General features: G+C 43.2%; 2 protein-coding genes and 1 pseudogene across 2 annotated transcripts; 1 reads left to right on the forward strand and 2 right to left on the reverse strand.

Annotated features, from left to right (window-relative positions):
• Nucleotides 1-1,495: 1,495 nt before the first annotated feature.
• On the forward strand, nt 1,496-17,011 carry LOC124008034 (zinc finger protein Dzip1-like). Its single transcript, XM_046318943.1, has 18 exons — nt 1,496-1,573; nt 1,858-2,460; nt 5,052-5,136; nt 5,487-5,623; nt 5,726-5,872; nt 5,997-6,122; nt 6,206-6,268; nt 7,618-7,746; nt 8,043-8,091; nt 8,261-8,311; nt 8,557-8,616; nt 8,998-9,155; nt 9,379-9,583; nt 15,099-15,234; nt 15,456-15,841; nt 16,025-16,152; nt 16,298-16,463; nt 16,554-17,011. The coding sequence occupies exons 1-18, from the start codon at nt 1,496-1,498 to the stop codon at nt 16,601-16,603; spliced, it is 2,757 nt and encodes a 918-aa protein (XP_046174899.1). The 3' UTR covers nt 16,604-17,011.
• cldn10d (claudin 10d) lies at nt 16,863-19,739 on the reverse strand. Its single transcript, XM_046319482.1, has 5 exons — nt 19,301-19,739; nt 18,106-18,267; nt 17,713-17,794; nt 17,512-17,619; nt 16,863-17,400 (listed from the first exon to the last, which is right to left on the reverse strand). The coding sequence occupies exons 1-5, from the start codon at nt 19,530-19,532 to the stop codon at nt 17,220-17,222; spliced, it is 765 nt and encodes a 254-aa protein (XP_046175438.1). The 5' UTR covers nt 19,533-19,739; the 3' UTR covers nt 16,863-17,219.
• A 1,950-nt stretch (nt 19,740-21,689) lies between these two features.
• On the reverse strand, nt 21,690-24,780 carry LOC124007614 (annotated as a pseudogene).
• Nucleotides 24,781-25,318: the final 538 nt, after the last annotated feature.

Here is a 25,318-nt window from a genome sequence, read left to right on the forward strand (position 1 = left end):
ACCTACTACTGACATCTTCTGGCAGAACAAGGCACACATCTCTGTGGGGAAGTTCATAATCTACACCACAAGGGGGAGTCTTTCAGCCACTAAAATCCACTTAAAAACGAACACCACTTTGAGCGCTGTCCTTTGCGCTGTTGCTTTTCTTGCCTATAAAAAAACGACTGTGGCTAAAAAGTAACGGCCAACAACCAACAAAAGCACTGTGGCTCTAAATGTGTATATGGTATATGCAATTGCGTATTCAGGGGATAATAGACTAACACACACATTTGTCAATCCCCCTTTCCTAAATCTCAGCAGTTTGAGTTCCTTTATTCCCCTCTACCCTCTTTGGAGAGGGGACACGGGATGAGCAGAGCTTTTGGAATGTGTGCAGCAGCTGCTACGTCACCGCGGTCTTTCAAGTCTCACTCCATCCGAAGATCTCAGTAAAGCCCGAGTCCTGTGGGAAAAAAACAGTTTTTATGGACTTTAAAAACGGTGAGTTTGAGTTCTAACTAAAACTTAGAGTTCGATCAGAATGTTATTTATTTTATGAGATACACTCAAAAGGCACATACAATGAAGTCCATGTTCAATACATGAGTTTGCTGCTAGATTAAATGTCCGTTAGCCAATTTAGCTAGCTAGCGAGCCGACGGTAGTAACTAACGGACTAAACTCCACTCTTCCTCCACCATAGAGTGGAGTTTAGTCCGCTACCTAGCTAGGGATGTTTATGAAAATACAGACGTGTGAGCTAGCTAACTTACTGGTTGCTATTTTGTTCATGTCTACAAAATAAACGTTACTTAGCTAGCTAAATAGCGAGTTACTACGCTATTAACTAATATAGCCTAGTTACATTTATAGCTAGGTAACGTTAGCTAACTAAGGTTAAACAAAATCTAAACTTTTTCTGTTCTTTTGTTGGACTCAACTTGTCCCAACTTGACCTCTTTTGAGGCACAGTGCCCGTAATTTGAGATGGGCAACCAGAATTGGGTGATGCTGCAGAAATAAAAAGTGTTTTTTGGGCTACAAATGATCGAGTTCGATGAGAATAGCTGCGTGATTTTGTTTATATGATTTGGTAATAGCGATCAAGCAATGTCATGCATGTTGAGAGTTTGACACTTCACATCACTCAATTGGTTATGTGGCTTTTAATGCACAAATAGAAAAAAGATGGAAGTTTAAGCATTTTTGTGGCAAATGTTAGCCAGCCAGATATCACGTGGGTAGAATAACAGAACATTAATTAAAAATGGGCATATGTTATTACTGCAGTGTCAGTGGCTTCATAAAAACATTGAATACGCCCAGCTTGCATTGTGGAATCATTTAGGATTGATTAGGGGCAATATTTTGATTACGGGCTCCCTGGGGAGACACGTTAAGTGGGACGCACTGTTCTGTCTCCATGGTGATCGAGAGGATGCCCTGCCTCGGTGTCGCGGCAGACAGCTGAAGGGGGCGTGCGCCAATAGGAAACGACTACTCGTTTTCTATGTTCAATCTCATAAAATCTCATGAAATCCACGATGGTAAGGACAACACGGTATCAACTCGACATCAGCAGAACTGGGTAGATTACCATCGAATACGAATGTAATGCTTAGCATTTTTTGTGTCATCTCATATGGTTCATTCATGTGCTGAGAGGTGGAATCCTTGCTTTTTTACGTCCATATTCTCTACTCTGTGTTCATGCTGCTGTTGTATTGCTGTGATCCCTGCAGAAGGTTTGTTTCTCCCTGACCTTGAATGAGATGCTGCATTTCTAATCTGTAACACACAATCTCTCCGTTGTTGTCTGTCACAAATTAAATCCAAAATAATAACCTAGTATAAATGTCTTGTTTTTTTCAGCCATTTTACAATAGCGTCTATTACCCATACCAGCCAGAGACCCAAGGGACCCACTCCTCAGCTGGGATCCCCTCCCCCCTAAACTCCCCCCTGAGCCAGCCCTCCTCCAGCAGCCGGTGTCCTCCAGCACCACCTCCACCAGCCATGTCTGCCTCCACATCCACCACCATCCCGCCCTTCAAATTCCGTCCGCGACGCGAGAGCGTTGACTGGCGCCGGATCAGCGCGGTGGACGTGGACCTGGTGGCCAGCGAGCTGGACTTCCAGACCCTGCAGGAGCACATCACAGGGGTGACCTTCTGCAACGTGGAGGGGGAGCGTTGTGTCCGCTGCCAGAGCCCCGTGGACCCAGCGCTGCTCAAGCTCTTCCGCCTGGCCCAGCTGACAGTGGAGTACCTGCTGCACTCCCAGGAGTACTTGACCCTGAGCCTGGGGGCAGCCGAGGAGAGGCTGCAGACCCAGGCCCGCGAGCACCAGCAGCTCCTGGCCCAGCAGCAGAAGCAGGCGGACCAGGCCAAGGTACTGAAGACGGAGCTGAAGCAGAGGAAGAAAATCATTGCCCTCAACCAGCAGGCTATGATCAACATGACCAATTGCCATAAGGTACTGAACACCTCCTCACGCTGCCACTTCTTCTCGGTGTCTGTTTCTATGTGTATTGTACAACAGTTATTCCCACCTTCCTCCTGGGTCCTCCTCTTAGCCATTGTTCCCCAGGCGGTATTCAGAGCTACTTTAGTTTTGTTCAATTATCATTGTCAGAAGAGTGAGAATGCTAACAGGAGGTTCATCTTCGTACATATCTACCTCAATTACCTCGTACCCCTGTGTATTTAGCCAAGTTATCATTACTCAATGTGTATTTATTCATCGTGCTATTATTTTCCTATAATTGTTATTGTTTTTTTCTCTGCATTGTTGGGATGGGCCCGTAAGTAAGCATTTCACTGTTAGTCTACTGTTGTTTACGACGCATGTGACAAATCAAATTTGATTTGGTTTAAATAAATTATACCATTTAAATCAGAGACATAGTATTGGAAATAGGTTCACCTCATCCCGTAGCTAGAATGTGGCCACTTTATAAGGATTGGTAGACGTAATCATTATCAGCCTTGTTTTTGGACCTAAACAATAGGATTGTGTTCTGAGCAGATGGTGTCAGCTGGGGATAATTAGACCTACTTCTTTTAACCCACTTACAAAGGGTGGTAAGAGACGGAACCAAAATGACTGAACCACCTCCCCCACCCTCATTCATGTTTCCATAATGATGTTGGTCTCGAGTCAACGTGACGTTTTGATGTTCTATTTTCTACACCAGAAATGTATGCATTTATTGAAAAGATGTAGAATAGAAGGATATATCCTTATACTTTTAAAGGGCATTGCTGTTGAATAGGGCCCAGCTGTTGCCAAGACAACACCTAGTGTTTCATATGACTGAGCATTGTTGCTAGGTGAGAGTGTAACAGGCACGTTGACAACCGAGGTGTCTGTACAGCTCAATTATTGATGTGCCACCATGCACCCAAAAATAGACCTAGATGGGTTGATTGTTTCACGCAGGTACTCCAATATATTGCGTCAAGCTACATTTTACAGAAACTTCAACAGATATACAGAATGCACAGTGTATTTGATACACAGCATCTAGCCTAATTGTCTGCCAAGCACAGAAATGTCGCCTAAATTGTAGTGCTTGTATCATTCAAGAAACGTCCTGCCTATTTCAGCCTGTGTGTTGTCAATGCAATCTAGAAAATTAACGTTTAAGTCGGCTTTTTTATTGCCATCTTGCACTTCAAGACACGGCAAACGGATGCCAACAGATACACAACCGCCTTGATTCTATCAATGACCAAACCTAATTCAATTTCACTGGCGATTTCCACAGTTATTCCAGAGCAGCAATGTAATTACAGCACACAACAACAAGGGTCTCTGTTGTAGAAACCACCACTTCCCATGCAGCATGGTAGAGCACCAGCACGCGAGGCAACAAGATATCGGTGGCAGTGCGGTTCAGTTTGAATGAAGGCACAAACAGGCTGTGTTGGGTGTTGGGCGTTAAATGTGTCGTGTGATGTGGTTGCTCCAGCGTTTAATCTGCCCCGTCTGTCACTCCTCCTGTGAGCTGGAGCGAGGTGACGCCAGGCATCCGGGGTGAATCACGTCACTCATGCTATGTCGATCTGTCTGCCAGGAAACAGTTATTAAAGCTTAATGGTAGATGACATAGTCGCTATGTCGATCTGTCTGCCAGGAAACAGTTATTAAAGCTTAATGGTAGATGGCATAGTCGCTATGTCGATCTGTCTCCCAGGAAACAGTTATTAAAGCTTAATGGTAGATGGCATAGTCGCTATGTCGATCTGTCTCCCAGGAAACAGTCCCTAAAGCTTAATGGTAGATGGCATAGTCGCTATGTCGATCTGTCTGCCAGGAAACAGTTATTAAAGCTTAATGGTAGATGGCATAGTCGCTATGTTGATCTGTCTCCCAGGAAACAGTCATGAAAGCTTAATGGTAGATGGCATAGTCGCTATGTCGATCTGTCTCCCAGGAAACAGTCATGAAAGCTTAATGGTAGATGGCATAGTCGCTATGTTGATCTGTCTCCCAGGAAACAGTCATTAAAGCTTAATGGTAGATGGCATAGTCGCTATGTTGATCTGTCTCCCAGGAAACAGTCATTAAAGCTTAATGGTAGATGACATAGTCGCTATGTCGATCTGTCTCCTCGGAAACAGTCATGAAAGCTTAATGGTAGATCTGTCTCTGTCCCAGGAAACAGTCATGAAAGCTTAATGGTAGATGGCATAGTCGCTATGTTGATCTGTCTCCCAGGAAACAGTCATTAAAGCTTAATGGTAGATGACATGTTGAGAAACAGTCATGAAAGCTTAATGGTAGATGGCATAGTCTATGTTGATCTGTCTCCCAGGAAACAGTTATTCATGTAGATGACTTATGTTGATGGTAGCTTAATGGTAGATGGCATAGTCGCTATGTTGATCTGTCTCCCAGGAAACAGTCATTAAAGCTTAAGTTGCCTATTAAGAAATTGGCTTTACATTTGATCTATAAGTGAAGGTAGCAAACAACATGTATTCAGACCATTGATTCGTTGCAGTCTTTGCATGGGAATATACTGTTGACGTATAATTCCATTTCCTTTTCTTTTCCTTTAGTGTCAACATTGTGATAAAGCCTTCATGAATTCCTCCTTTCTCCAGAATCATATGCAACGTCGCCATGCAGACGAGTACGACAGCCGTAAGTCAAGAGAGCTTTAAAAGTTTTGATCATCAGTTTAGAGAGAACGGTAGGGAAAGTAACCGTCAGTCAGGTAAGAAGGTTCGCTGCGGCCAACCAACCCGTCTCCCTAACAGTCCCATAGGGAGTCCCACTGGTATGGGTGTCCCCAAGTGCACCACAGTGTTCCTACAATGCTGGAAAACCAGTTCCTATGACATCCCGCTCTAGTTTGCAGCAGCAGTAGACATGTCACACACTCCCACACAGTCTAGCAGAAAGAGAGAGGTCTATCTTTGAGCCCAGGCCCTAAAACACTAGTTAGGCTAACTTTTTCTTCATTAGTATGTCTCTGTTATTGTTTCTCTCAGAGTTAAGGGCAGGCAACCAGAGGGAAGTGAAGAGCATTGCAGATGAGGAGGAGATCAGTCGGCTGAAAGGGCAGCTGAGTTCCATCACATCTGAGCTGGAGTCACAGAGGCAAGCCCTCTTGGCCAAAGCCTCTCAGGTGGGACAATAAGAACCGTGCTTGTTTCCATGGCATTGATCAGTTTGCACTTGCGTATTTGTTTAGAGCTTTTGACCATTTTCATTCTCTTTTCATCTGTAGGAAAGAGACCAGCAGTCCATGCACCAGGATTTGATGAGAAAGTTAGAGAGATGGAAGGAAGAAGAACACAGGAAGATAGAGGAGATGAGAGACTGTTTCCGGAGGGAGATCGAGATGCTTCACAACAGGAACGCTCTTCTTCAACAAGTTAGTCCATTTGGCAAAGCACTGACTTTCATGGTTCTGTGTCCCGTTCAAACTGATGCGTTGGTGATTTGGTTCTGTATGTCAGGGAGGTTTTTATTTGAATGATTTGATGTGATCTGTACAGAAAGTGGATCTCAAGATGACCACTCCTGAGAGGAGGCCCAGTCCTGCTACCCAGCAGACTGACCAAGACATGGATGAAAAAAACAATGTTGTAGTCCAGAAGATGGATCAGAAACACAAGAAACTGGTAAGCAGCTAAGCAGTACTTCTTTTCTTGAAATATTTCAAGTTGTGATAACAAAAAAACATCAACTATTTATTTTGTTACAGGAAGAAAGGTTTACATCAAAAATAGAAAAAATGAAGGCTAACCATGAGAGCGAGAAGTATCAGGTAAGATGTGGATGACACATCTGTGAAGCTTTCATGAAGAATACTGGTTAACAGAACTACTTGTGAGTTCTGTTGAATAGTTCATTCAAGGTCAGCGGAAAGCCTTGAACAGTGGTGGGCCGTCAGGGACAGCAAGGCCTTCTCTGCTGGCCTAAACATCATCAGAATATCATTTGAAAAAATAGATATTTTCCCACAAATATGTATTAAATTATTCCCCAGAGTAAGAGTTACACTCTTCATTTCATAGCATTCCTCTTGGTTGCATTGCTTCCAGCCCCAGGTTGAGATTTGGAGGGCTGGTCTTTATGTTAGATCTTTTATCCAATCATATTCAGCCATCATGTGTTGCCAGGGGTCTAAAATCTGCCCTCGGGCCTTCAGAATCAACAGTGTGGGCGCTTGTAGCTTAAAGTGAATGGAAATTAAAATTTAGTGTCAAACAATCAGCTTTAGAGTTGGCTATTGTATGCCTGCTGGCTGGCTCCAGTGTTACACAGGAGCCAGCTAGCAGCCGTAGTGCGTGCACGTCTTTTGATTGGATTACCAATATTGAGAGGCAGGTCCTATATGGGCAGGTCTCAGAACTAGGAAACTGAAATTGATCAACGAATTAATTTGCATACTACTAAGCTGTTTTTTCAAGCCACAATGGCGGAAGGAGAAGATATCGATTTGGTCGAGGATATAATTATAACGCCATTCTCAAGACAAACTTTTCAAGAAAAGTTAGACATTGTCAGGAGAGGTAGACGCCGACGCTACCACGCCTGTCACAGGCGGGAAAGGGGTTTGTTCGCCACTTTCAACTATGGGCGCTATCAATGACTCACAGGCTCCGAGAAGCACTGCAAACTGTACTGCTGGGAATGCCTATTATTTGCAAGTGATTGATTTGGTGTTTGGAGCCACACTGGCTTTGCAAACCTGAGTTGTCTAACCAAGGCAGCAACGAGACACCAAAGTACTGCTGTGCACTTACAAGCAATGGTGCTTTTGAAAACTTTTGGGGACGCCCGAGTGGATCTACAGCTCAACGAACAAGCGCGCAGAGCAACGAAGCTGCACAATGAAAAGGTATTGTACTCTTCCCCTGCAATTCTCTGAATAAAAATGTCAATTTCAAGGTGACGCAACGCCTGGTTATACTGCGTTTCTGTCTAAATGTATAGTGTCTAGAGCCATGGCATCACAATGATGGTAATAAGAGGTGGATTAATTCGGGTGGGACTGTGTAGGACTTCACTGAAGGCCCAGGCCCCAGAACCACGGCACGCTACTGGCCTTGAAAGAGGCAGCCATCGCAGTGGGATCTCTAACGTCTACGTCTGTCCTATGTCTCCTCTCAGTGGCAGGATCAGTTTAGCAGGTTGGAGTCGTCTGTGGTGGAGTGGCAGCAGCAGAGCCAGAGGCAGAAGGAGGAGAGTGACCAGCGGCTTCAGGAGCGGGACCTAATCATCTTCTCTCAGCGAGAGCAGGTCAGTTCACTCACCACCACCCCCTGGCGACCCGGCCACCGGGGCAGCTGGGAATATGAGGAAACAGGGCGCCTACTTGGCCCTCATACAGGAAATCCTGGATTGATGGGGCCAGATGGACGTCATGTTTTCACACGCTCATATAGTGTAGTCGTCAGGGCCACTCTGACTTCATAAGCATGTTAAGAAGTTAAATGAAATTAGATCACGCCCTTGGGGTTCAACAGCTTTGAATACAAAACATATAATTAATAATAATTAAGAAATGTAGCTAATTGTACTTCTTCTTTTCACAGATAAAGCATATGTCCTCAAATCCACCTACTAAATTAGTTGAAGTTCCAGGTATGCATACTTTTTCTTTGACTTTATTTTTTGTATTACTTTGTTTATATTTGTCAAATTTGGATATTAGCTTGAATCTGGATGTTAGCTTGAACTTGGATATTAGCGGTTTGTAGTTCTGTAAAGAACCTGTTATTGCTGACAATTGTTCCTACTTTGTATGTTTCAGTGATCATAACAGCCCCAGCACCAGAGCCTAAACCAAAGAGAGTAGTGAAGGGTAGGTAATTAGCAGGAGATTCCCAACAATATGTTGCTCAGTCAATCTAGACATCTGCGTTCTTTTGCTCAGAGAAAAGGTATGCAAGCACGTAACATGACTGTTCTGTCAGCGATCTCTCCCCGTTGATCAGACCTCCCAACGAGACACCATTAAAGATCAATGTTATTGTACCCTCTACCTGAGTTCCTTCCTCCTAATTCCCGCTCTTGTCTGACCTCTGACCCCCTGTGTTGTCCAATCAGAGCAGCCTCCCTCTGCTCGTAAACTGGATCCTATAGAGGAGCTGTCTGAGGAGGACAAAGGTAACACAGTCTAGATGACAGTAGCGCCTGTCTGTCTGCTCCATGCATGCTCTCTGCACGGAGGTGTGAGTCGGTCTGTGATTGATGCCTGCCATGAGCATTTGTGAAGTCGAGTCATTCAAAGCCACATTGGCCCAAAAAAGCAGCAATATGTTCTCCTCTTCTGCCCATCCCTCTCCAGAATCCTGTGGCTGTTAGCTGTAGTTATCTATGGCACAGGTCCTTTGTTGATGGAAGAAAATGAATATGCACCTCTCTCTCAAATCATTTTCACACTTGCCCAGCCTGTCCTCTGAAAATACAAAGGCGTCAGTGTTATTTTGAGTGTGTTAGCAAGTGTATGTGTGTAACTGTACTGTACCTGTCTGGTGCTTGTCATAGACTCGTCCAGCGTGTCTGAGAAGAAGCCAGTTGTTGTAATGAAGCAGGCGTCTTCGGTGACCAGTGTCCTGAGGAAGAACCCCGACATCAAGAGGGAGCTGCGTCCCGCCCTGGAGCAGGCACTCCTAGAGAAGCTTGAGTCCCTGGGAGTCAAACCGGTATGTACTGTACCTTTATGAGTACAAATACACGATGGAATCTTTAAAATCACACTCTGTGGAAGATCTATGCCATTAAAGAGTCAGCCTGACCGATACACCATCAAAAACATACAACAAATTGACTTCACTAATAGACTTAAGGGATCATTTGTCTCCCCAGTAAAGATAATCCTTACGATAGTTAAGCGTCTTCCGTTTTCTAATCTACACAACTCTGTAGGGTATGAGGGGACTCGGAGGCAGCGAGTACAGTGATCTCATGGCTAAGGTGCGCTCGGAGAGAGAGAGTACGGCGAGGGACATTCCGGACTACTGGCGTCACCGTGAGGATGTGGCTCACACATTGCTTCTGAGACTGAAGGACAAGAGGAAGGGGAGTGACTCTGCCCCCGAGCAGCGGGTCAAACCAAAACAACCCACTCAAGGTACATGTATTTGTATTTATTATGGATCCCCCATTAGCTGCTGCCAAGGCAGCTATTCTTCCTAAGGTCTGGCAAAGTAAAGGCAGTTATACAGTTTTAAAAACATTACAATACAATCATTATGTAAGTCACAACACACTAAGTGTGTGCCCTCAGGCCCATACACCACTACAACACATCTACAATGCAAAATCCATGTGTACATGTGCGTATGTTATCATGTGTGTCTATGCAAGTGTCTGCCTATGTTTGTGTTACTTCAGTCCCCACTGTTCCATAAGGTGTATTTTTACCTGCTTTTTAAATCAGATTCTATTGCTTGCATCAGTTACCTGATGTGGAATAGAGTTCCATGTAGTCATGGCTCTGTGGTACTGTGCGCCTCCCATAGTCTGTTCTTGACTTGGGGACTGTGAAGAGACCTCTGGTTGCATGTCTTGTGGGGTATGCATGGGTGTCCGAGCTGTGTGCTAGTATTTTAAACAGACAGCTCGGTACCTTCAGCATGTCAACACCTCTTACAAAGAAGTAATGATGTAGTCAATCTCTCTTCCACTTTGAGCCATGAGAGATTGACATGCATGTCATTAATGTTAGCTCTCCTTGTACTTTTAAGGGCTAGCCATGCTGCCCTGTTCTGAGCCAACTGCAATTTCCCCAAGTCCCTCTTTGTAGCACCTGACCACATGACTAAACAGTAGTCCAGGTGTGACAAAACCAGGGCCTGTAGTAGAGGTCGACTGATTAATGGAAATGGCCGATTAATTTGGGCCGTTTTCATAACAATCGGAAATCGGTCTATTTGGACAACGTCATGTTAAAAGGAACCACCAGCTTTCATATTATTTATTTATTTATTTATTTATTTTTCATATGTTCTCATGTTCTGAGCAAAGAACTTAAACGTTAGCTTTTTTTACATGGCACATATTGCACTTTTACTTCTCCAACACTTTGCATTATTTAAACCAAATTGAACATGTTTAATTATTTATTTGAGGCTAAATGGTGTATTATATTAAGTTAAAATAAGTGTTAATTCAGTATTGTTGTAATTGTCATTATTACAAATAAATGTACATAATTGGCCGACTAATCTGTATAAGCTTTTTTTTGGGCCTCCAATAATCGGTATTGACGTTGAAAAATCATAATCGGTTGACCTCTAGCCTGTAGGACCTGCCTTGTTGATAGTGTTGTTAACCTCTCCGGGATCGTTTGGGACGCTAGCGTCCCACCTCGCCAACAGCCAGTGAAATTGCAGAGCGCCAAATTCAAAACAACAGAAATCTCATAATTCAAATTCCTCAACCATACAAGTATTTTACACCATTTTAAAGATACACTTCTCGTTAATCCAACCACATTGTCCGACTTCAAAAAGGCTTTTCGGTGAAAGCAGAACATATCATTATGTTCGGTCAGCAACTAGTCACCGAAAGCATTCAGCCATTTTCCAACCAAAGAGAGGTGTCATAAAAAGCAGAAATATAGATCAAATTAATCACTAACCTTTGACGATCTTCATCAGATGACCCTCCCAGGACTCAATGTTACACAATACCTGTATGTTTTGTTCGATCAAGTTCGTATTTATATCCAAAAACCTCAGTTTACATTGGCGCCATGTTCAGAAATGCCTCCAAAACATCCGAAGAAATTGCAGAGAGCCACATCAAATAACAGAAATACTCATCATAAACTTTGATGAAAGATACATGTTTTACATAGAATTAAAGATAAACTTGTTCTTAATACAACCGCTGTGTAAGATTTCAAAAAAGCTTTACGGCAATATTCAATCATCTGAGAACAGCGTTCAGCCACAAAAGCAAGCCATACAGTTACCCGCCAAATTGTGGAGTCAACAAAAATAATAAATACCATTATAAATCTTCACTTACCTTTGCTGATCTTCGTTGGAATGCACTCCCAGGACTCCCACTTCCACAATAAATGTTTGTTTTGTTTGATTACGTCCATATTTATGTCCAAATACCTCAAAATCGACCACAAAATCCAGACGAAAAGTCAAGAGTTCCATTACAGTTTATAGAAACATGTCAAACGATGTTTTCAATTATTCCTTAGGGTATTTTTATAATGAATCTTCAATAATATTCCAACCAGACAATAGCATATTCATTACAGAGGAAAAAGAAGGAACGGCGCGCCCTCGTGACCACGCAGTAAACAACTGATTGGCCACAGCCTAGTCTACTAGTTGAAACAGCTCTTATTCTTATAAAGTCTTATAAAGACTGTTGACATCTGCTGGAAGCCTTGGGAAGTGCAATCTGGCCGCTATAGACACAACATTGGATAGGCATTCACTTAAATGAAACTACAAACCTCAGATTTCCCACTTCCTGGTTGGATTTGTCTCAGGTGTTCGCCTGCCATGAGTTATGTTATACTCACAGACATCATTCAAACAGTTTTAGAAACTTCAGAGGGTTTTCTATCCAATACTACTAATAATATGCATATATTAGCATATGGGACAGAGTAGAAGGCAGTTTACTCTGGGCACCTTATTCATCCAAGCTACTCAATACTGCCCCCCTGCCACCAAGAAGTTAAGAAGGCAGAGTAGCGCTTTATTATGGACAAACTTCTCCCCATCTTAGCTACTGTTGTTTCAATATGTTTTTAACCATGACAGTTTACTGTTCAGTATTACTCCAAGCAGTTTAGTCACCTCAACATGCTCAATTTCCACATTATTCATTACGAGATGTAGTTGAGGTTTAGGGTTTAGTGAATGATTTGTCCCAAATACATGCTTTTAGTCCTAAATATTTCAAAAATTAACTTATTCCTTTCTACCCATTCTGAAACTAACTGCAGCTCTTTGTTAAGTGTTAGTCATTTCAGTCTCTGTAGTAGCTGACGTGTATAGTGTTGAGTCATCCGCATACATAGACACACTGGCCTTACTCAAAGCCAGTGGCATGTCGTTAGTAAAGATTGAAAAAAGCAAGGGTCCTAAACAGCTACCCTGGGGAATTCGTGCTTCTACCTGGATTATGTTGGAGAGGATTCAATTAAAGAAAACTCTCTGTGTTCTGTTAGACAAGTAACTCTTTATCCGCATTATAGCAGGGGGCGCAAAGCCATAACACATATGTTTTCCAGCAGCAGACTATGATCGATAATGTCAGAAGCTGCACTGAAGTCTAGCAAGACCGCCTCCCACAATCATTTTATCATTCATTTCTCTCAGCCAATCATCAGCCATTTGTGTAAGTGCTGTGCTTGTTGAGTGTCCTTCCCAATATGTGTGTTGAATGTCTGTAGTCAATTTGTTTACTGTGAAATAGCATTATATCTGGTCAAACACAATTGTTTTCAGAAGTTTAGTAGGGGTTGGTAACAGGCTGATTGGTTTGCTATTTTAGCCAGTAAAGGGGGCTTTACTATTCTTGGGTAGCGGAATAGCTTTAGATTCCCTCCAGGCCTGAGGGCACACACTTTCTAGTAGTCTTAAATTGAAGGTGTGGCGAAATCGTCTGCTATTATCCTCAGTAATTTTCAATCCAGATTGTCAGACCCTGGTGGCTTGTTTTTTTCACCTCTTCCACACTGACTCTACGGAATTCAAAAGTACAGTTCTTATCTTTCATAATTTGGTCTGATATACTTGGATGTGGCATGTCAACCTGAAGTTTGCTTCTCTTGCCAATGAAAAGGTAATTAAAGTAGTTGGCAATATCAGTGGGTTTTGTCAGTGAGCCATCTGATTCAATGAATGATGGTGCCAAGTTGGCTTTTTTACCCAAAATGTAATTTAAGGTGCTCCAAAGCTTTTTACTATCATTCTTTATATCACTTCTTTGTTTCATTGTATAGTTTATTTGTATTTTTATTTAGTTTAGTCACATTTAGTTTAGTTCTTAATTTGCAGTAAGTTTGCCAGTCAGTTGGGCTGCCAGACTTTATTTGCCATACCTTTTGCCTCATCCCTCTCAACCATACAATTTTTCAATTCCTCATCAATCCAAGGGGATTTAACAGTTTTTAAAGTAATTTTCATAATGGGTGCGTGCTTATTACTAACTGGAATAAGCAATTTACATAAATGTGTCAAGTGCAGCGTCTGGTTGCTCCACATTACACACCACAGACCAGCAAATATTCTTTACATCATCAACATAGGAATTACTACAAAACGTATTGTATGACCTCTTATACACTATATTAGGCCCAGCCTTTGGAACTTTGGTTTTCCTAGATGTGGATATTATATTGTGATCACTACATCCTGTGGATTTGGATACTGCTTTAAAGCACATTTCTGCAGCATTAGTAAAGATGTGATCAATACATGTTGATGATTTCATTCCTGTGTTGTTTGTAACTACCCTGGTAGGTTGACTGACAACCTGAACCAGGTTGCAGGTACTGGTTACAGTTTGAAGTTTGTTCCTGAGTGGGCAGCTTGATAAGAGCCAGTCAATATTTAAATCACCCAGGAAATATACTTCTCTGTTGATATCACATACATTGTCAAGCATTTCACAGATATTATCCAGATACTGACTGTTAGCACTTGGTGGTCTATGGCATGTGGGGAGTATGAGGACTTAGAACTTTTAACTCGTTCATGGGGTTTTTGCTGAGGGGTTCATGTTTCATCTCGTGGGTCGATTCCATTCTCTTGTGATTGTTTGCTAGCATGCTGCTGGTGACATTAATCACGTCCCCCTTAATCAATGTAACATTTAAGCCTTAACTTCTTGACGCTAGCCATCCCTGTCGCTGGATCATTTTCGTCAGCAACCGCATAGTGCAACAGTCAAGTAATATTACTAAAAAATCAAAAAACTCACTCAGAGTCCCCACCTATCCACTTACACAATGTGATCTTTCACACTCCTTTTTCAAAATAAAAGCCTGAAACTATGTCTAAAGACTGTTGACACCTTAGGGAAGCCAGAGAAAAAGGAATCTGGTTGATATCCCTTTAAATGGAGGATAGGCATGCAAAGGAACAGAAGGGTTTCAAAATAAGAGGCACTTCCTGATTGTATTTTCCTCAGGGTTTCGCCTGCAATATCAGTTCTGTTATACTCACAGATAATATTTTTACAGTTTTGGAAACCTTAGTGTTTTCTATCCTAATCTGTCAATTATTTATTTATTTATTTTTTCACCTTTATTTAACCAGGTAGGCTAGTTGAGAACAGGTTCTCATTTGCAACTGCGACCTGGCCAAGATAAAGCATAGCAGTGTGAACAGACAACACAGAGTTACACATGGAGTACACAATTAACAAGTCAATAACGCAGAGAAAAAAGGGGAGTCTATATACAATGTGTCTGGTCCTGAGAAATAGGCTGTTTACTTTGGGAACGTTATTTTTCCAAACATAAAAATAGTGCCCCCTAGCTTCAAGAGGTTAAGCTGCTCCCAACAGGAGTCATGTCCGTCACCTTTGTAACCTACTTAGGACTCGAGACGTCTTCAAATGAACTAATCAGCTGATTGTTGTTATTCTGTCCCTCCTAAAAGTGACCCAGGCCAGACAACGGTCCAGAAGCCTTTCCTCCAAGGTGACACAAATGATTTCAGGACCACCAGCAGCGCCTGTCAAACAGCCTGCCCCTCGGACCCTTACCAGTACCCTGCCCAAGACCTCCACTCCCAAGTACGTACCGAGTCAGAATCTCCTGCTGCTTGTCTCACGCCAGAGGCTACCTCGCCACTGGCTTCATTTATGTGGTATCAGAAATCTGAGTGCATAGTCTGTTGCATTGAGAAGGATACCATAGAAAGTGAGTTGTCTTACAAGCTGTGTCTTATTACCTTATATGGGAGTGATTGATTGTATGTTCATTTCAAATGATGACATTGCCTTTGGCCTCGTAGGACCCCTCCCTTCAGCTCAGACGACAAGTCAACAGAGGAGGAGGAGTCTGAAGAAGAGAAGCCACCTCAGAAATGCAGGCAGGAGCAGAGAGTCCCTCGTCACAGAGTGTCCCAGCCCAAACCAACACAACCCAAGACCATCCCCCATCACAAACTCACCCAGTCCAAACCGGTCCAGGCCAGATCTGGCCAGCCCAGGACCACCCAAGCTCAGCCATATAAACCCCAGCAGCCCAGAAGCGCTGTGGTCAACACAACCAAGATGGGGGTCAACGTAGTAGAGAGTGAGGGAGAGTGGACAGAGGGGAGTGAGTTGGAGGAGATCGACCAACAACAGCTCCAGAACTACAAAGACCAGAATGGGAACGTACAGAAGACTACAAACAGTAAGAGGGACTTTTGTTGTTTTTATTGCTATGATTTACTCCTTTGTGTGGTATTAAGTGCTAATTTCAGATAACAACACACACATCCCAAGTCTACAGCCTTTTCTTTTTTAGTTGTGTGTTTGTTGAAAACTGTTGCCCATAGGTTTTTATGCGTTGTGCTGACCATAGTTGTCTTTCCAGATAACCTGGTCAAGGACTTGACTAAGAGCCTGGAGAAGCAGCTTGCAGACCGAGGACCAAAGAAGCCGCTAGGGGGAGTGAGCTTCTTACCAGAGAGGAAAGACAAAGACGTTGTACGGGAACTCAAGGTGAGAAATCCTCTCTCGTCTCCTCTCTGTTGTGTCATCATCAACTCAGAGTAACATAAGACACAGAGAACAAACAGAACATTTGCTGACGTCAGAATGTTCCCATATCCTAATCGTGTTCATCTGGACTGTTGTGGCGTTTCAGTATACAAACGATGATGATGATGAGGATGACTGGGATATCTCCTCGTTGGATGACCTATCGGTCCCCGCCCCCGTGGGCAAGCCCACCGCCCCCGTGAGGAAGAGCCTGGACTCAGACAGCACTACCAGTGTCTGGGGAACATCCACCGGGAAGGGACAGAAAACAGGTCAGTCTCACTGACTCTCACAGACCCGGCTCCATTCAGGTCCCTTTATCCTTCACCTTCAGCCTCTGATGATGTTTATCAATTCCCCAGGTTTGAATGAAGCAGGAACCGGCAGCGACTGGAGTGACGATGATATATAGTCCTATGGAGGTGATACAGTTCTACAATAATAAAACTCAATATGACGCCCACAGGAATTCTTTGGAGGGCAAATATACTTCTACATGATTTACCCATACTGTTAGAATTACAGTTGCATGTAGAAGAGACTTAATGAATGGATCATCTCTGTTCAGGACACAGTGTATCTCTAGAGATATACACCTATGACAGTGGTAGCCATCTGCCTTGTGGCAGTATTCAGTGTTTTTATTTTATATACAGATTATATATTAGCTATAGTGAATTGTCAACTTAGAGGTTTTATGAAATGTGATATTGCACTTCATGTGAGGTACCTGTATGATTTGTGTCAAAACAATTTACAAGACAAATGTGTTTTTATCTCAAATATTTATACATGCTAGCAATAAATATTTATTTTTGTATCAAATGGAATCATTCATCCCATTCCTTGACGTCAATTCAGTTCACAAAAGGAACACAGTTATATGTTAGTAAAACATTCATACATAAGGTGTAGGTGGCGAGACAGTTACCAAATCAAATTGATTCAGTTCTCACAATGTTTTCATGGTAACTAACGACCAATGATATGAAGCAGTGTATTTCCTGCAGTACAGGAGCTACTGCAGCTCAAACAAAATCGTCCCTGCTATACGTCCCAGTGGTCCTTGTTGTCCTGATCTTTCTGCCACCTCTGCTCCCTTGGACCAATTGTGGCATTGGAGTCACTCTGGAAGAGTTTGGCATCATGTATGTGCGTCTGGTCCGAGCTGTGGCATAGGAGTTGGGTCTGCGGGGCCTTTTCTTTGATCTGGAAGACGGAGCATGAGAACTGAGATGTTACACATTCGACACAAAATATATTCCTCTGATGCCAGCTATTGTCTTTCGAGTGAAGCAGGAATTTTGTGGATTGTCTTACGCTGAGCGTAGACCCTCCTTTCCAGAGAAGAAACTGAGTACGAAACCTCCGGTGATGAGCAAGATCGAGCCTCCCCAGCCAATAAAAACCGCTGCTCCAATTTCAAATCTGAAGAGAAAAAATGAGGAAGCATATACTGTATACTTAACTATTTGAAACCAATGTTGTTCCAGCAGTCTCATTGAAAAAAAATCCACTCACTTCTGTGCCTTGAAATTGGGATCCACAAACTCTGATCTCACTTTGTTACCCCACCAGGAGTACACGATCAGGCCAGCAAATCCTAGGAGGAAAACAGCTATTATTATCATATTTAACTAGGCAAGTCAGTTAAGAACAAATTCTTATTTACGGTGACGGCTTAACCCAGACGACACTGGGGCAATTGTGCACCGCCCTATAGGACTCCCAATCACAGCCACTTGATACAGCCTGGAATCAAACCAGGCTCTGTAGTGATGCCTCTAGCACTGAAATGCAGTGCCTGAGACCGCTGCCCCACTCTGGACCACTGCCCCACTCTGGACCACTGCCCCACTCGGGACCACTGCGCCACTTCGGTTACTAATCAGGTACTCCATAAACATATCTTACCAGACGCCAGATAGGTGATTCCCCCGGCGAAGGTGACCCGTGCGTTGGCGAGCTCTGACCCTCCAATCTTGGTGCACTTCATCCCTATCAGTGTGAGGACTCCAGCGAAGAACCCCAGGATCACAGAACAGATGGACAGAGCCCTTACTGAGTGGAGGAACACTGATGCAGAGAGTAGAACACTCAGTTAAACAGGAAGCCAAAGTACAGGATTACAGTTAAGTATTATACACTGAGTATACTAAACATTAGGAACAACTTCCTAATATTGAGTTGTACCAACCCACTTTTGTCCTCAGAACAGGTTCAATTCATCAGAGTATGGACTCTACACAGTACTACAAGTCCCGTGTGGCTCAATTGGTACAGCATGGCACTTGCAAAGCCAGGGTTATGGGTTCAATTCATATGGAGGACCAGTATGACAATGCTTGCACTCACTACTGTAAGTTGCTCTGGATAAGAGTGTCTAGATATGATATGTGCCAAAAGCCTTCCACAGGGATGCTGGTCCATGGTGACTCCAATGCTTCCCAGAATTGTGTTAAGTTGGCTAGATTTCCTTTTTCATTCTTGATGCACACAGCAAGCTGTTGAGTGTGAAAAATCCAGCAGCATTGCAGTTCTTGACACAAGCTGGTGCACCTACTACCATACTCTGTCAAAAGGCATTTAAGGCTTTTGTCTTGCCCATTCACCCACTGAATGACACACATACACAATCCATGTTTTAATTGTCTCAATGCTTAAAAATCATTCTTTAAGCTTTCTCCTCTTCCTCTACACCGATTGAAGTGGATTTAGCAAGTGACATCAATAAGGGATGATAGCTTTCATCTCGATTCACCTGATCAATCTATGTCATGGAAAGAGCAGGTGTTTTTAATGTTTTGTACACTCCGTTTATATTGGAGTTTGTGGAATCCACTCTATGGTATCGCTAGTTCCGTCTGCAAAATGTTGATCATGATATTCATACTTCTGCTCTGCCCCATTATCTGCCTGTAATGTAGTACTGTATAAGAGCATCTGCTGAATGACAATCAACTGCACCGAACTGCACTGAAGATCGAGATAACCCTCCAAGTTAAGTTGTAAGTGTCACTATCCCATCATGTATCATCAGATGTACGGTGTCCATATTAGGACAGAATCACACATCCATGGAAGTTGTGACAAGCTGACCGGAACATACCTGGTAGTCCCAGCATGGAGGGGTACTCTTTGCAGTCGGACACCCCCGTTGAGTCTGAGACACAGTCCTTCCAGAGGTTAGAGAAGTAGTTGCCGGTGGTGAGCACCACGCTGCCCACTTCAGACCAGGTCCAGTACTCTATAGCCAGGGTGGAGCTCACCAGAATCCAGCCAGCCAGACATGACACAAAGCAGCCTATCTCCATGTACATCATCACCGTCCTGTGCTTCATGATGATGGTGATAAGGAAGATGCTCTCCTCTAGCTTGGCAGTGGTTCCTAAAAAAAAGCTATGTTTAGGAAGAGGATTAACCAGAGAGATGAGTAGAGTGAACAAAGCTGGAGTGAAGTTCCAGAGTTGCTCAGAGATCTTCGGTCTGTGGAAGTCAAGGTGCAGCCAGGCACTTGCATTGTTATGTCACTGATGCCTCCCAGTCAAACCAGCATTGTGGACGTTTGGCTTATCTCACAGGGTTTTGCTCCGTAAGCAAACATATCTTTTCCCACGATCCAGGGGGAGATAGTGTCAGGGATTGGGAGTGGTGAAACTGTTTCCCGCTCTCCCTCCCCTCGTATGGGGGTTTGACTAGGTCTCTCTCTCATAGCCCTTTATCTCAAATCACAGTGGATGAACTGCTCCCTCCGAGCTAAAGTCACAAGACACTGGTGCATGTAACTGATTCATGTCAATATTCTCTGGACGAATTGATAATGATCTATGTAATATAGCCTATAGAGTAGAGCTGAGGACAGTATCCTAAAGTAGATCTTTATTGGACAATTTGTTTTGCCACAAGAATTAAAATAGCATTTTAAAATGAAAAACATGCTAATACACACGGAACAGCTACATACAAAAACACTTCATTCCCACTGCAACATGCACATGCCACACAATCACAACCAGTCACTGTTGTCTCCTGGCTCCTGTGACTGTTTGGATTGGCAGTTTTCTCCAGTTGAGAATTCTCTGGGGAGGGGCACCATGGGAAATCTGGAGGAAGGGGCCAATTGCACCCTGCTAGAGAAATTATATTAAGCGAATTAAGATATATTCAGAAAACATGCACTCAACATTTACGCAAATCGCATTGTAGACTGATAACTGAAAATACACCATTCATTTATTTATTTTAATTTGATTTCCCCTTTATTTAACCAGGTAGGCCAGTTGAGAACAAGTTCTCATTTACAACTACGACCTGGCCAAGATAAAGCAAAACACAGAGATGGGATAAGACATGGGATAAATAAAGTACAGTCAATAACACAATAGAACAATCTATATACAGTGTGGGCAAATGTAATAAGATTAGAGAGGTAAGGCAATACTTAGAGAAGCATGCTTATGTGGTGTTGTATGTAAATTAGGCATGTATGCTTATTGTCGCTTATACGGTACTGTACATTTAACCCTTTTGAATGGGCTACTGTGAATATAGTGGCAGAGAACAGAATGGGTCCTAATATGATGAGGAAGCCTCTCACTAGGCCAAGCCAAAGAGCAGATCCAATATTATACCTGAGTAGGGAAAATGTAGGCAAAAAACAGCTTGGCATTCCCATACAGTTTTAGAGAAAAAATCATATTAGCAGACACTGCACCCATAAGACTCCTGATTATTCCACACAGAGATACCAGATACGAGACGAGAGATTCTAGTACTCAAACCACGTTTCACCGTCCACAGAAGTCCACACAGTTGGCTACAGTGGTGGAGTCCTCAGAGCAGTCCTTCCACAGGTTGGACCAGCGCCCAACCTGGGCCACCCTCCAGTAGTCGATAGCCAGGGTGCAGGCCACAATCACCCAGTCCAGCATGGACACCTCGAGGCCCAGGATCTGAACCAACCTCCTCCACATTCCTTTGTCTGGACAGGTGGAGAGGATCGCTCACAGGGACTACCGAGGGTAACTTACTGGATCTTTTGCAAGGTTACTGATTTCATCCAATCTAGTCACGGAATTCACAAAAATGCATTCAATAAAAATGATTCCATATTCACTTAGCACAAGATTGGAGCGTCGGTCTGTCAGCTGTGCTGCATATCACTCTTGGTTTAAATAGGGAACAGTGTCCGGGCAGAATAGAGTGACAACACCAAACACAGAGACTGTTTACAGGCAGCCTCCCTGACTGCTTTGGCAGGTGTGACTGTGCTGACAATATTAGGAAAGTAACATCTCAAAGAGTTGGTGATTATTTCCATATCTTAAAATATACTGATTTTGATTGGACTACAGTTGAATCATTTGAAAAGGGAGAACAACAACAACACGGAGTCAGAGAGAACTTAAAACTTTAATGACATGGACTAGTAACCGAAAGGTTGCTAGTTCAAATCCCTGAGCTGACAAGGTACAAATCTGTCGTTCTGCCCCTGAACAGGCAGTTAACCCACTGTTCCTAGGCTGTCATTGGAAATAAGAATTTGTTCTTAACTGACCTGCCTAGTAAAATAAAGGTAAAATATAAAAAAATAATACAAATAGCAATACAATGAATGTGATGAAGCAGTTCATTTGATGAAAGTGAAACATTCCCAGGAAACAGGCCATTGGATACAGAGACTTTCCCCCACATACAGAATCACAATTGGATCATTATTGGGCTGTCAAACGATTCAAACATTTAATTGAGTTAATCAAAGGATTTGTTGTGATTCAAATTCAGAATTTGCTCAAATTGAGTTGTTCAAAGTAACAGTTAGCAAATCAGGTAAATTGACAAAGCACACTGAATTGACAACTTGTTTTGACATCGAATTGTTGTTTTTAGCTGTATAAATGATGTACTTTGGATGTTTTCACTGCATTTTGAAAGCTTAGAGACAATGTGATTAATCGCAATTCAAAAACATTAGTTCACTAAAATTCAAAAAAGTTAACTTGAGTTAACGAATTAACTCTGACAGCACTAATCATCATATACAGTATATACAATTGTTACTTCAGTTCGGTCCAGTCACAATCACACATAGTATGAACAGAACCAGATCATATGTAGGAGTTTTTGATAAACGGTTCTCTCTCGCTCCTTCTTGACCCACTGGATAAAGAGGACACTGTACTACTACTGCCTCTGCTCACCTCAGAGTGCACTGACCCATGAGACCTCGATGGACGACCAGACATCAAAGACCCCCTGCCAAATTTCGAAGACTGCCTGGAGTTCGAGGACCGTCCAGACCGCTCTAATTTGGACGCGCAACCGGATTGACCAGACCTTGAGGAGATGGCAGACACATCTGAGCCTGCAGACTTTGAATAAATCTTAGATGCAGATGGAACCTTGATCTTTGAGGTGATCTGGGATACTGGGGACTGTACTGTGGTGGACTTGGCCTGGTCCCTCTCAACCTCGGGAAGTTCAGGGACGACTATAGTTTCGCTTGGGAGAGATGACATACAAAATGAGAAAGAACAAATCAATGACAAATGTGTTATGAATAAATGAATAACTATTCCATGATGAAAATTTGATGAAAATGGTGCCGGAGGAGAAGGCCACCATTTTACAGTCTCCTGACCAATTGTGCTGTACATACTACCCGACCAACCAGTGCTCCCGCACATTGGCTAACAGGGCTATCTGCATTGTGTCCCACCACCCCCTCTTTTTACACTTCTGCTACTCTCTGTTCATCATATATGCATAGTCACTTTAACGATACCTACATGTACATACTACCTCAATAAGCCTGACTAACCGGTGTCTGTATATAGCCTTGCTACTCTTATTTTCAAATGTATTTTTACTGTTGTTTTATTTCTTTACTTATCTACACACACACACACACACATACATCTTCTTCTTTTTTCGCACTATTGGTTAGAGCCTGTAAGTAAGCATTTCACTGTAAGGTCTACACCTGTTGTATTTGGCGCACGTGACAATAAACTTTGATTTGACGATGAGGCTGGTTATGCTTGTACTCACCTCTCGTCCTCACAGAGCAGTTTGCACACAGAGACCAAGTAGATCCAACCCCCTGTCATATGGAAAGCTGATCCCACCCAGCCAAGAAACAGAGGAGTCCCCAGGTCAAACCTGTGTGTGTGTTAGTGTGTGTGTGTGAGAGAGAGGGTGAGAGTGAGATAGAGAGAGAGAGAGAGAGAGAGAGAGAGAGAGAGAGAGAGAGAGAGAGAGAGAGAGAGAGAGAGAGAGAGAGAGAGAGAGAGAGAGAGAGAGAGAGAGAGAGAGAGAGAGAGAGAGAGAGAGAATCAATAAATATTATCTTGTAACTGAATGGAAAAACCTGCATCTGGGTCAACTTACTTTAATCCATCAAAATAGGGGTTGAAGTATTCCCCGGAGACGTATTTTGTGTAGACAGCATATCCCGACGCAGCCAGAATGCCTGCATAAGACGAAGTGAGTCAGTCAGCTACTCTCAATCTGCTACAGTGTGCATCTACCAGGTGATTTTACCACTGATGATGTGACAGACTCCTCCAGTGAAGAGCTTCCCGTGCTTCGCCTTGTCCTTGCCCCCGAGGAAGGTGCACTCCATCCCAATGAGACTGAGTACGAACCCCAGCATCCCCACAGAGAGAGCACCCATCAGCAGGCCCCTCACAATCTGGATGTGGTCTGGTTGATTAGAACACAACCAAACGCAAGGTCACATTTTACACTACAGTAGGCTTTATAACTTACGTGGAATACCCAATGTCACTGTACTGAAACAGTCTAAACTCAAAGAAGTTTGCTTAAAAGATAGAGTACAGTAATAGTCACATATGATCAGAATTAGTTTTAAACCCTATTTTGGGGGGGGGGGGGTAAATGAGCTTAACAGACTGTCTTCAGATGTGTACCTCTTGTTGATATACAACTTCATACCCACCACAGAAATAGAATTAGAACACTATATATGATGCATGTCTCTACGGTACTTACTGTCCACGGACCAGAGCACAGGGAAGTCTTGGCAGTTGGTGACAGAAGTGGAGTCGGTGAAGCAGGCCTTCCACAGGTTAGACCAGTACTAGGCCACCTTGATGACAGCTGAACCGCCCATGCCCCCGATGGACGTGACCTTACAGCCCACCATGGTCATGGTGCATGCCACAAAGATCCAGCCCAGCACTGTCATCAGGAAGCCCCAGATCTGCATCACGCAGATTTTCATCCTGATACTCTGGTGTGTGGAGTCAGTCTATTTGCTCTATATCTAGATAACCCTCACATTGTCTTATTACGACCGCCGCTGATTGCGTTTCTTTTCTCAAGATCTGACTTATTGGCGATTCCTTTTTCCCTTCGTCTATACGATGGTGTGTCTCCTTGGTGGAGCCACTGTCCGGTGGAGCCCGAGTCTCCTGCTGTGCTGTGCTGTGATAGGGAAGAAACCTGCTCATCCCAGTCATAAAGCTTGGTAGCAGGGCTCAGTATGACTAAGGAGATTTTTGTCATTTTTGTTGCTGTACCTGGTCGTCACTTTTCCCATACTGCATGAGGGTGGCTATGGGTCTGTTGCTGCTCAGGTTTCCAGAACCTTGTTTGGGTGCTGAAAATGTTGACCTAAGCGTTTACCTCACGTTTTCAGAAACCTCCCATCTCTATGTCCCAAGCTGATTCCTTGGGTTTTGAATTATTTGACCTATTCTGATCAAATGTATTCAAAGGACATAAACATGACCTAGTACGGTCCAAAGGCTATGGCAAAACTTGACCTCATCTCAAGATGATTATTATTTTAAATACAGTGCTGGTCTGACCTTAACTAGTTCAATAAGAACTCATTACCTGAGGAATTACAACTTCAGAGTCCGTTGAAGCGCTTCCATTGTCCGTTGACATTGCCTCAGGCTGCGGTGGGTTATTAGCTAGGTGTGCTGCCTGCTTCACTTATATAATTAAAACATAACGTCTTTGACCTCATATAATTATGCTTAAATCCACGGCTCTCTCTGATGGTATTAGTTGCATGGGGAGTGATGGATTTTCTTGTGGTGAGTGAAGATGAGAAGGGTCTTCTTTGTACCGAGTCCCTCGGCTTATTGGCAAAGTT

This window comes from Oncorhynchus gorbuscha, linkage group LG21 (assembly GCF_021184085.1).
Source record: "Oncorhynchus gorbuscha isolate QuinsamMale2020 ecotype Even-year linkage group LG21, OgorEven_v1.0, whole genome shotgun sequence".
Taxonomy (NCBI): Eukaryota; Metazoa; Chordata; class Actinopteri; order Salmoniformes; family Salmonidae; genus Oncorhynchus; species Oncorhynchus gorbuscha.

Bases quoted from the DNA above. Each gene is read 5' to 3' on its own strand.
- LOC124008034 (XM_046318943.1), top strand. From the start codon at position 1,496: ATGTTCAATCTCATAAAATCTCATGAAATCCACGATGGTAAGGACAAC. The intron at 1,574-1,857 runs GTAGATTACCAT...TGTTTTTTTCAG, and splicing joins CTCGACATCAGCAGAACTGG to CCATTTTACAATAGCGTCTA. The intron at 9,584-15,098 runs GTACATGTATTT...CCCTCCTAAAAG, and splicing joins ACCAAAACAACCCACTCAAG to TGACCCAGGCCAGACAACGG.
- cldn10d (XM_046319482.1), bottom strand. From the start codon at position 19,532: ATGAAGCACAGGACGGTGATGATGTACATGGAGATAGGCTGCTTTGTG. The intron at 17,795-18,105 runs GTAAGATATGTT...TTTTCCTCCTAG, and splicing joins AATCACCTATCTGGCGTCTG to GATTTGCTGGCCTGATCGTG. The intron at 17,401-17,511 runs GTAAGACAATCC...TCCGTCTTCCAG, and splicing joins AAGGAGGGTCTACGCTCAGC to ATCAAAGAAAAGGCCCCGCA.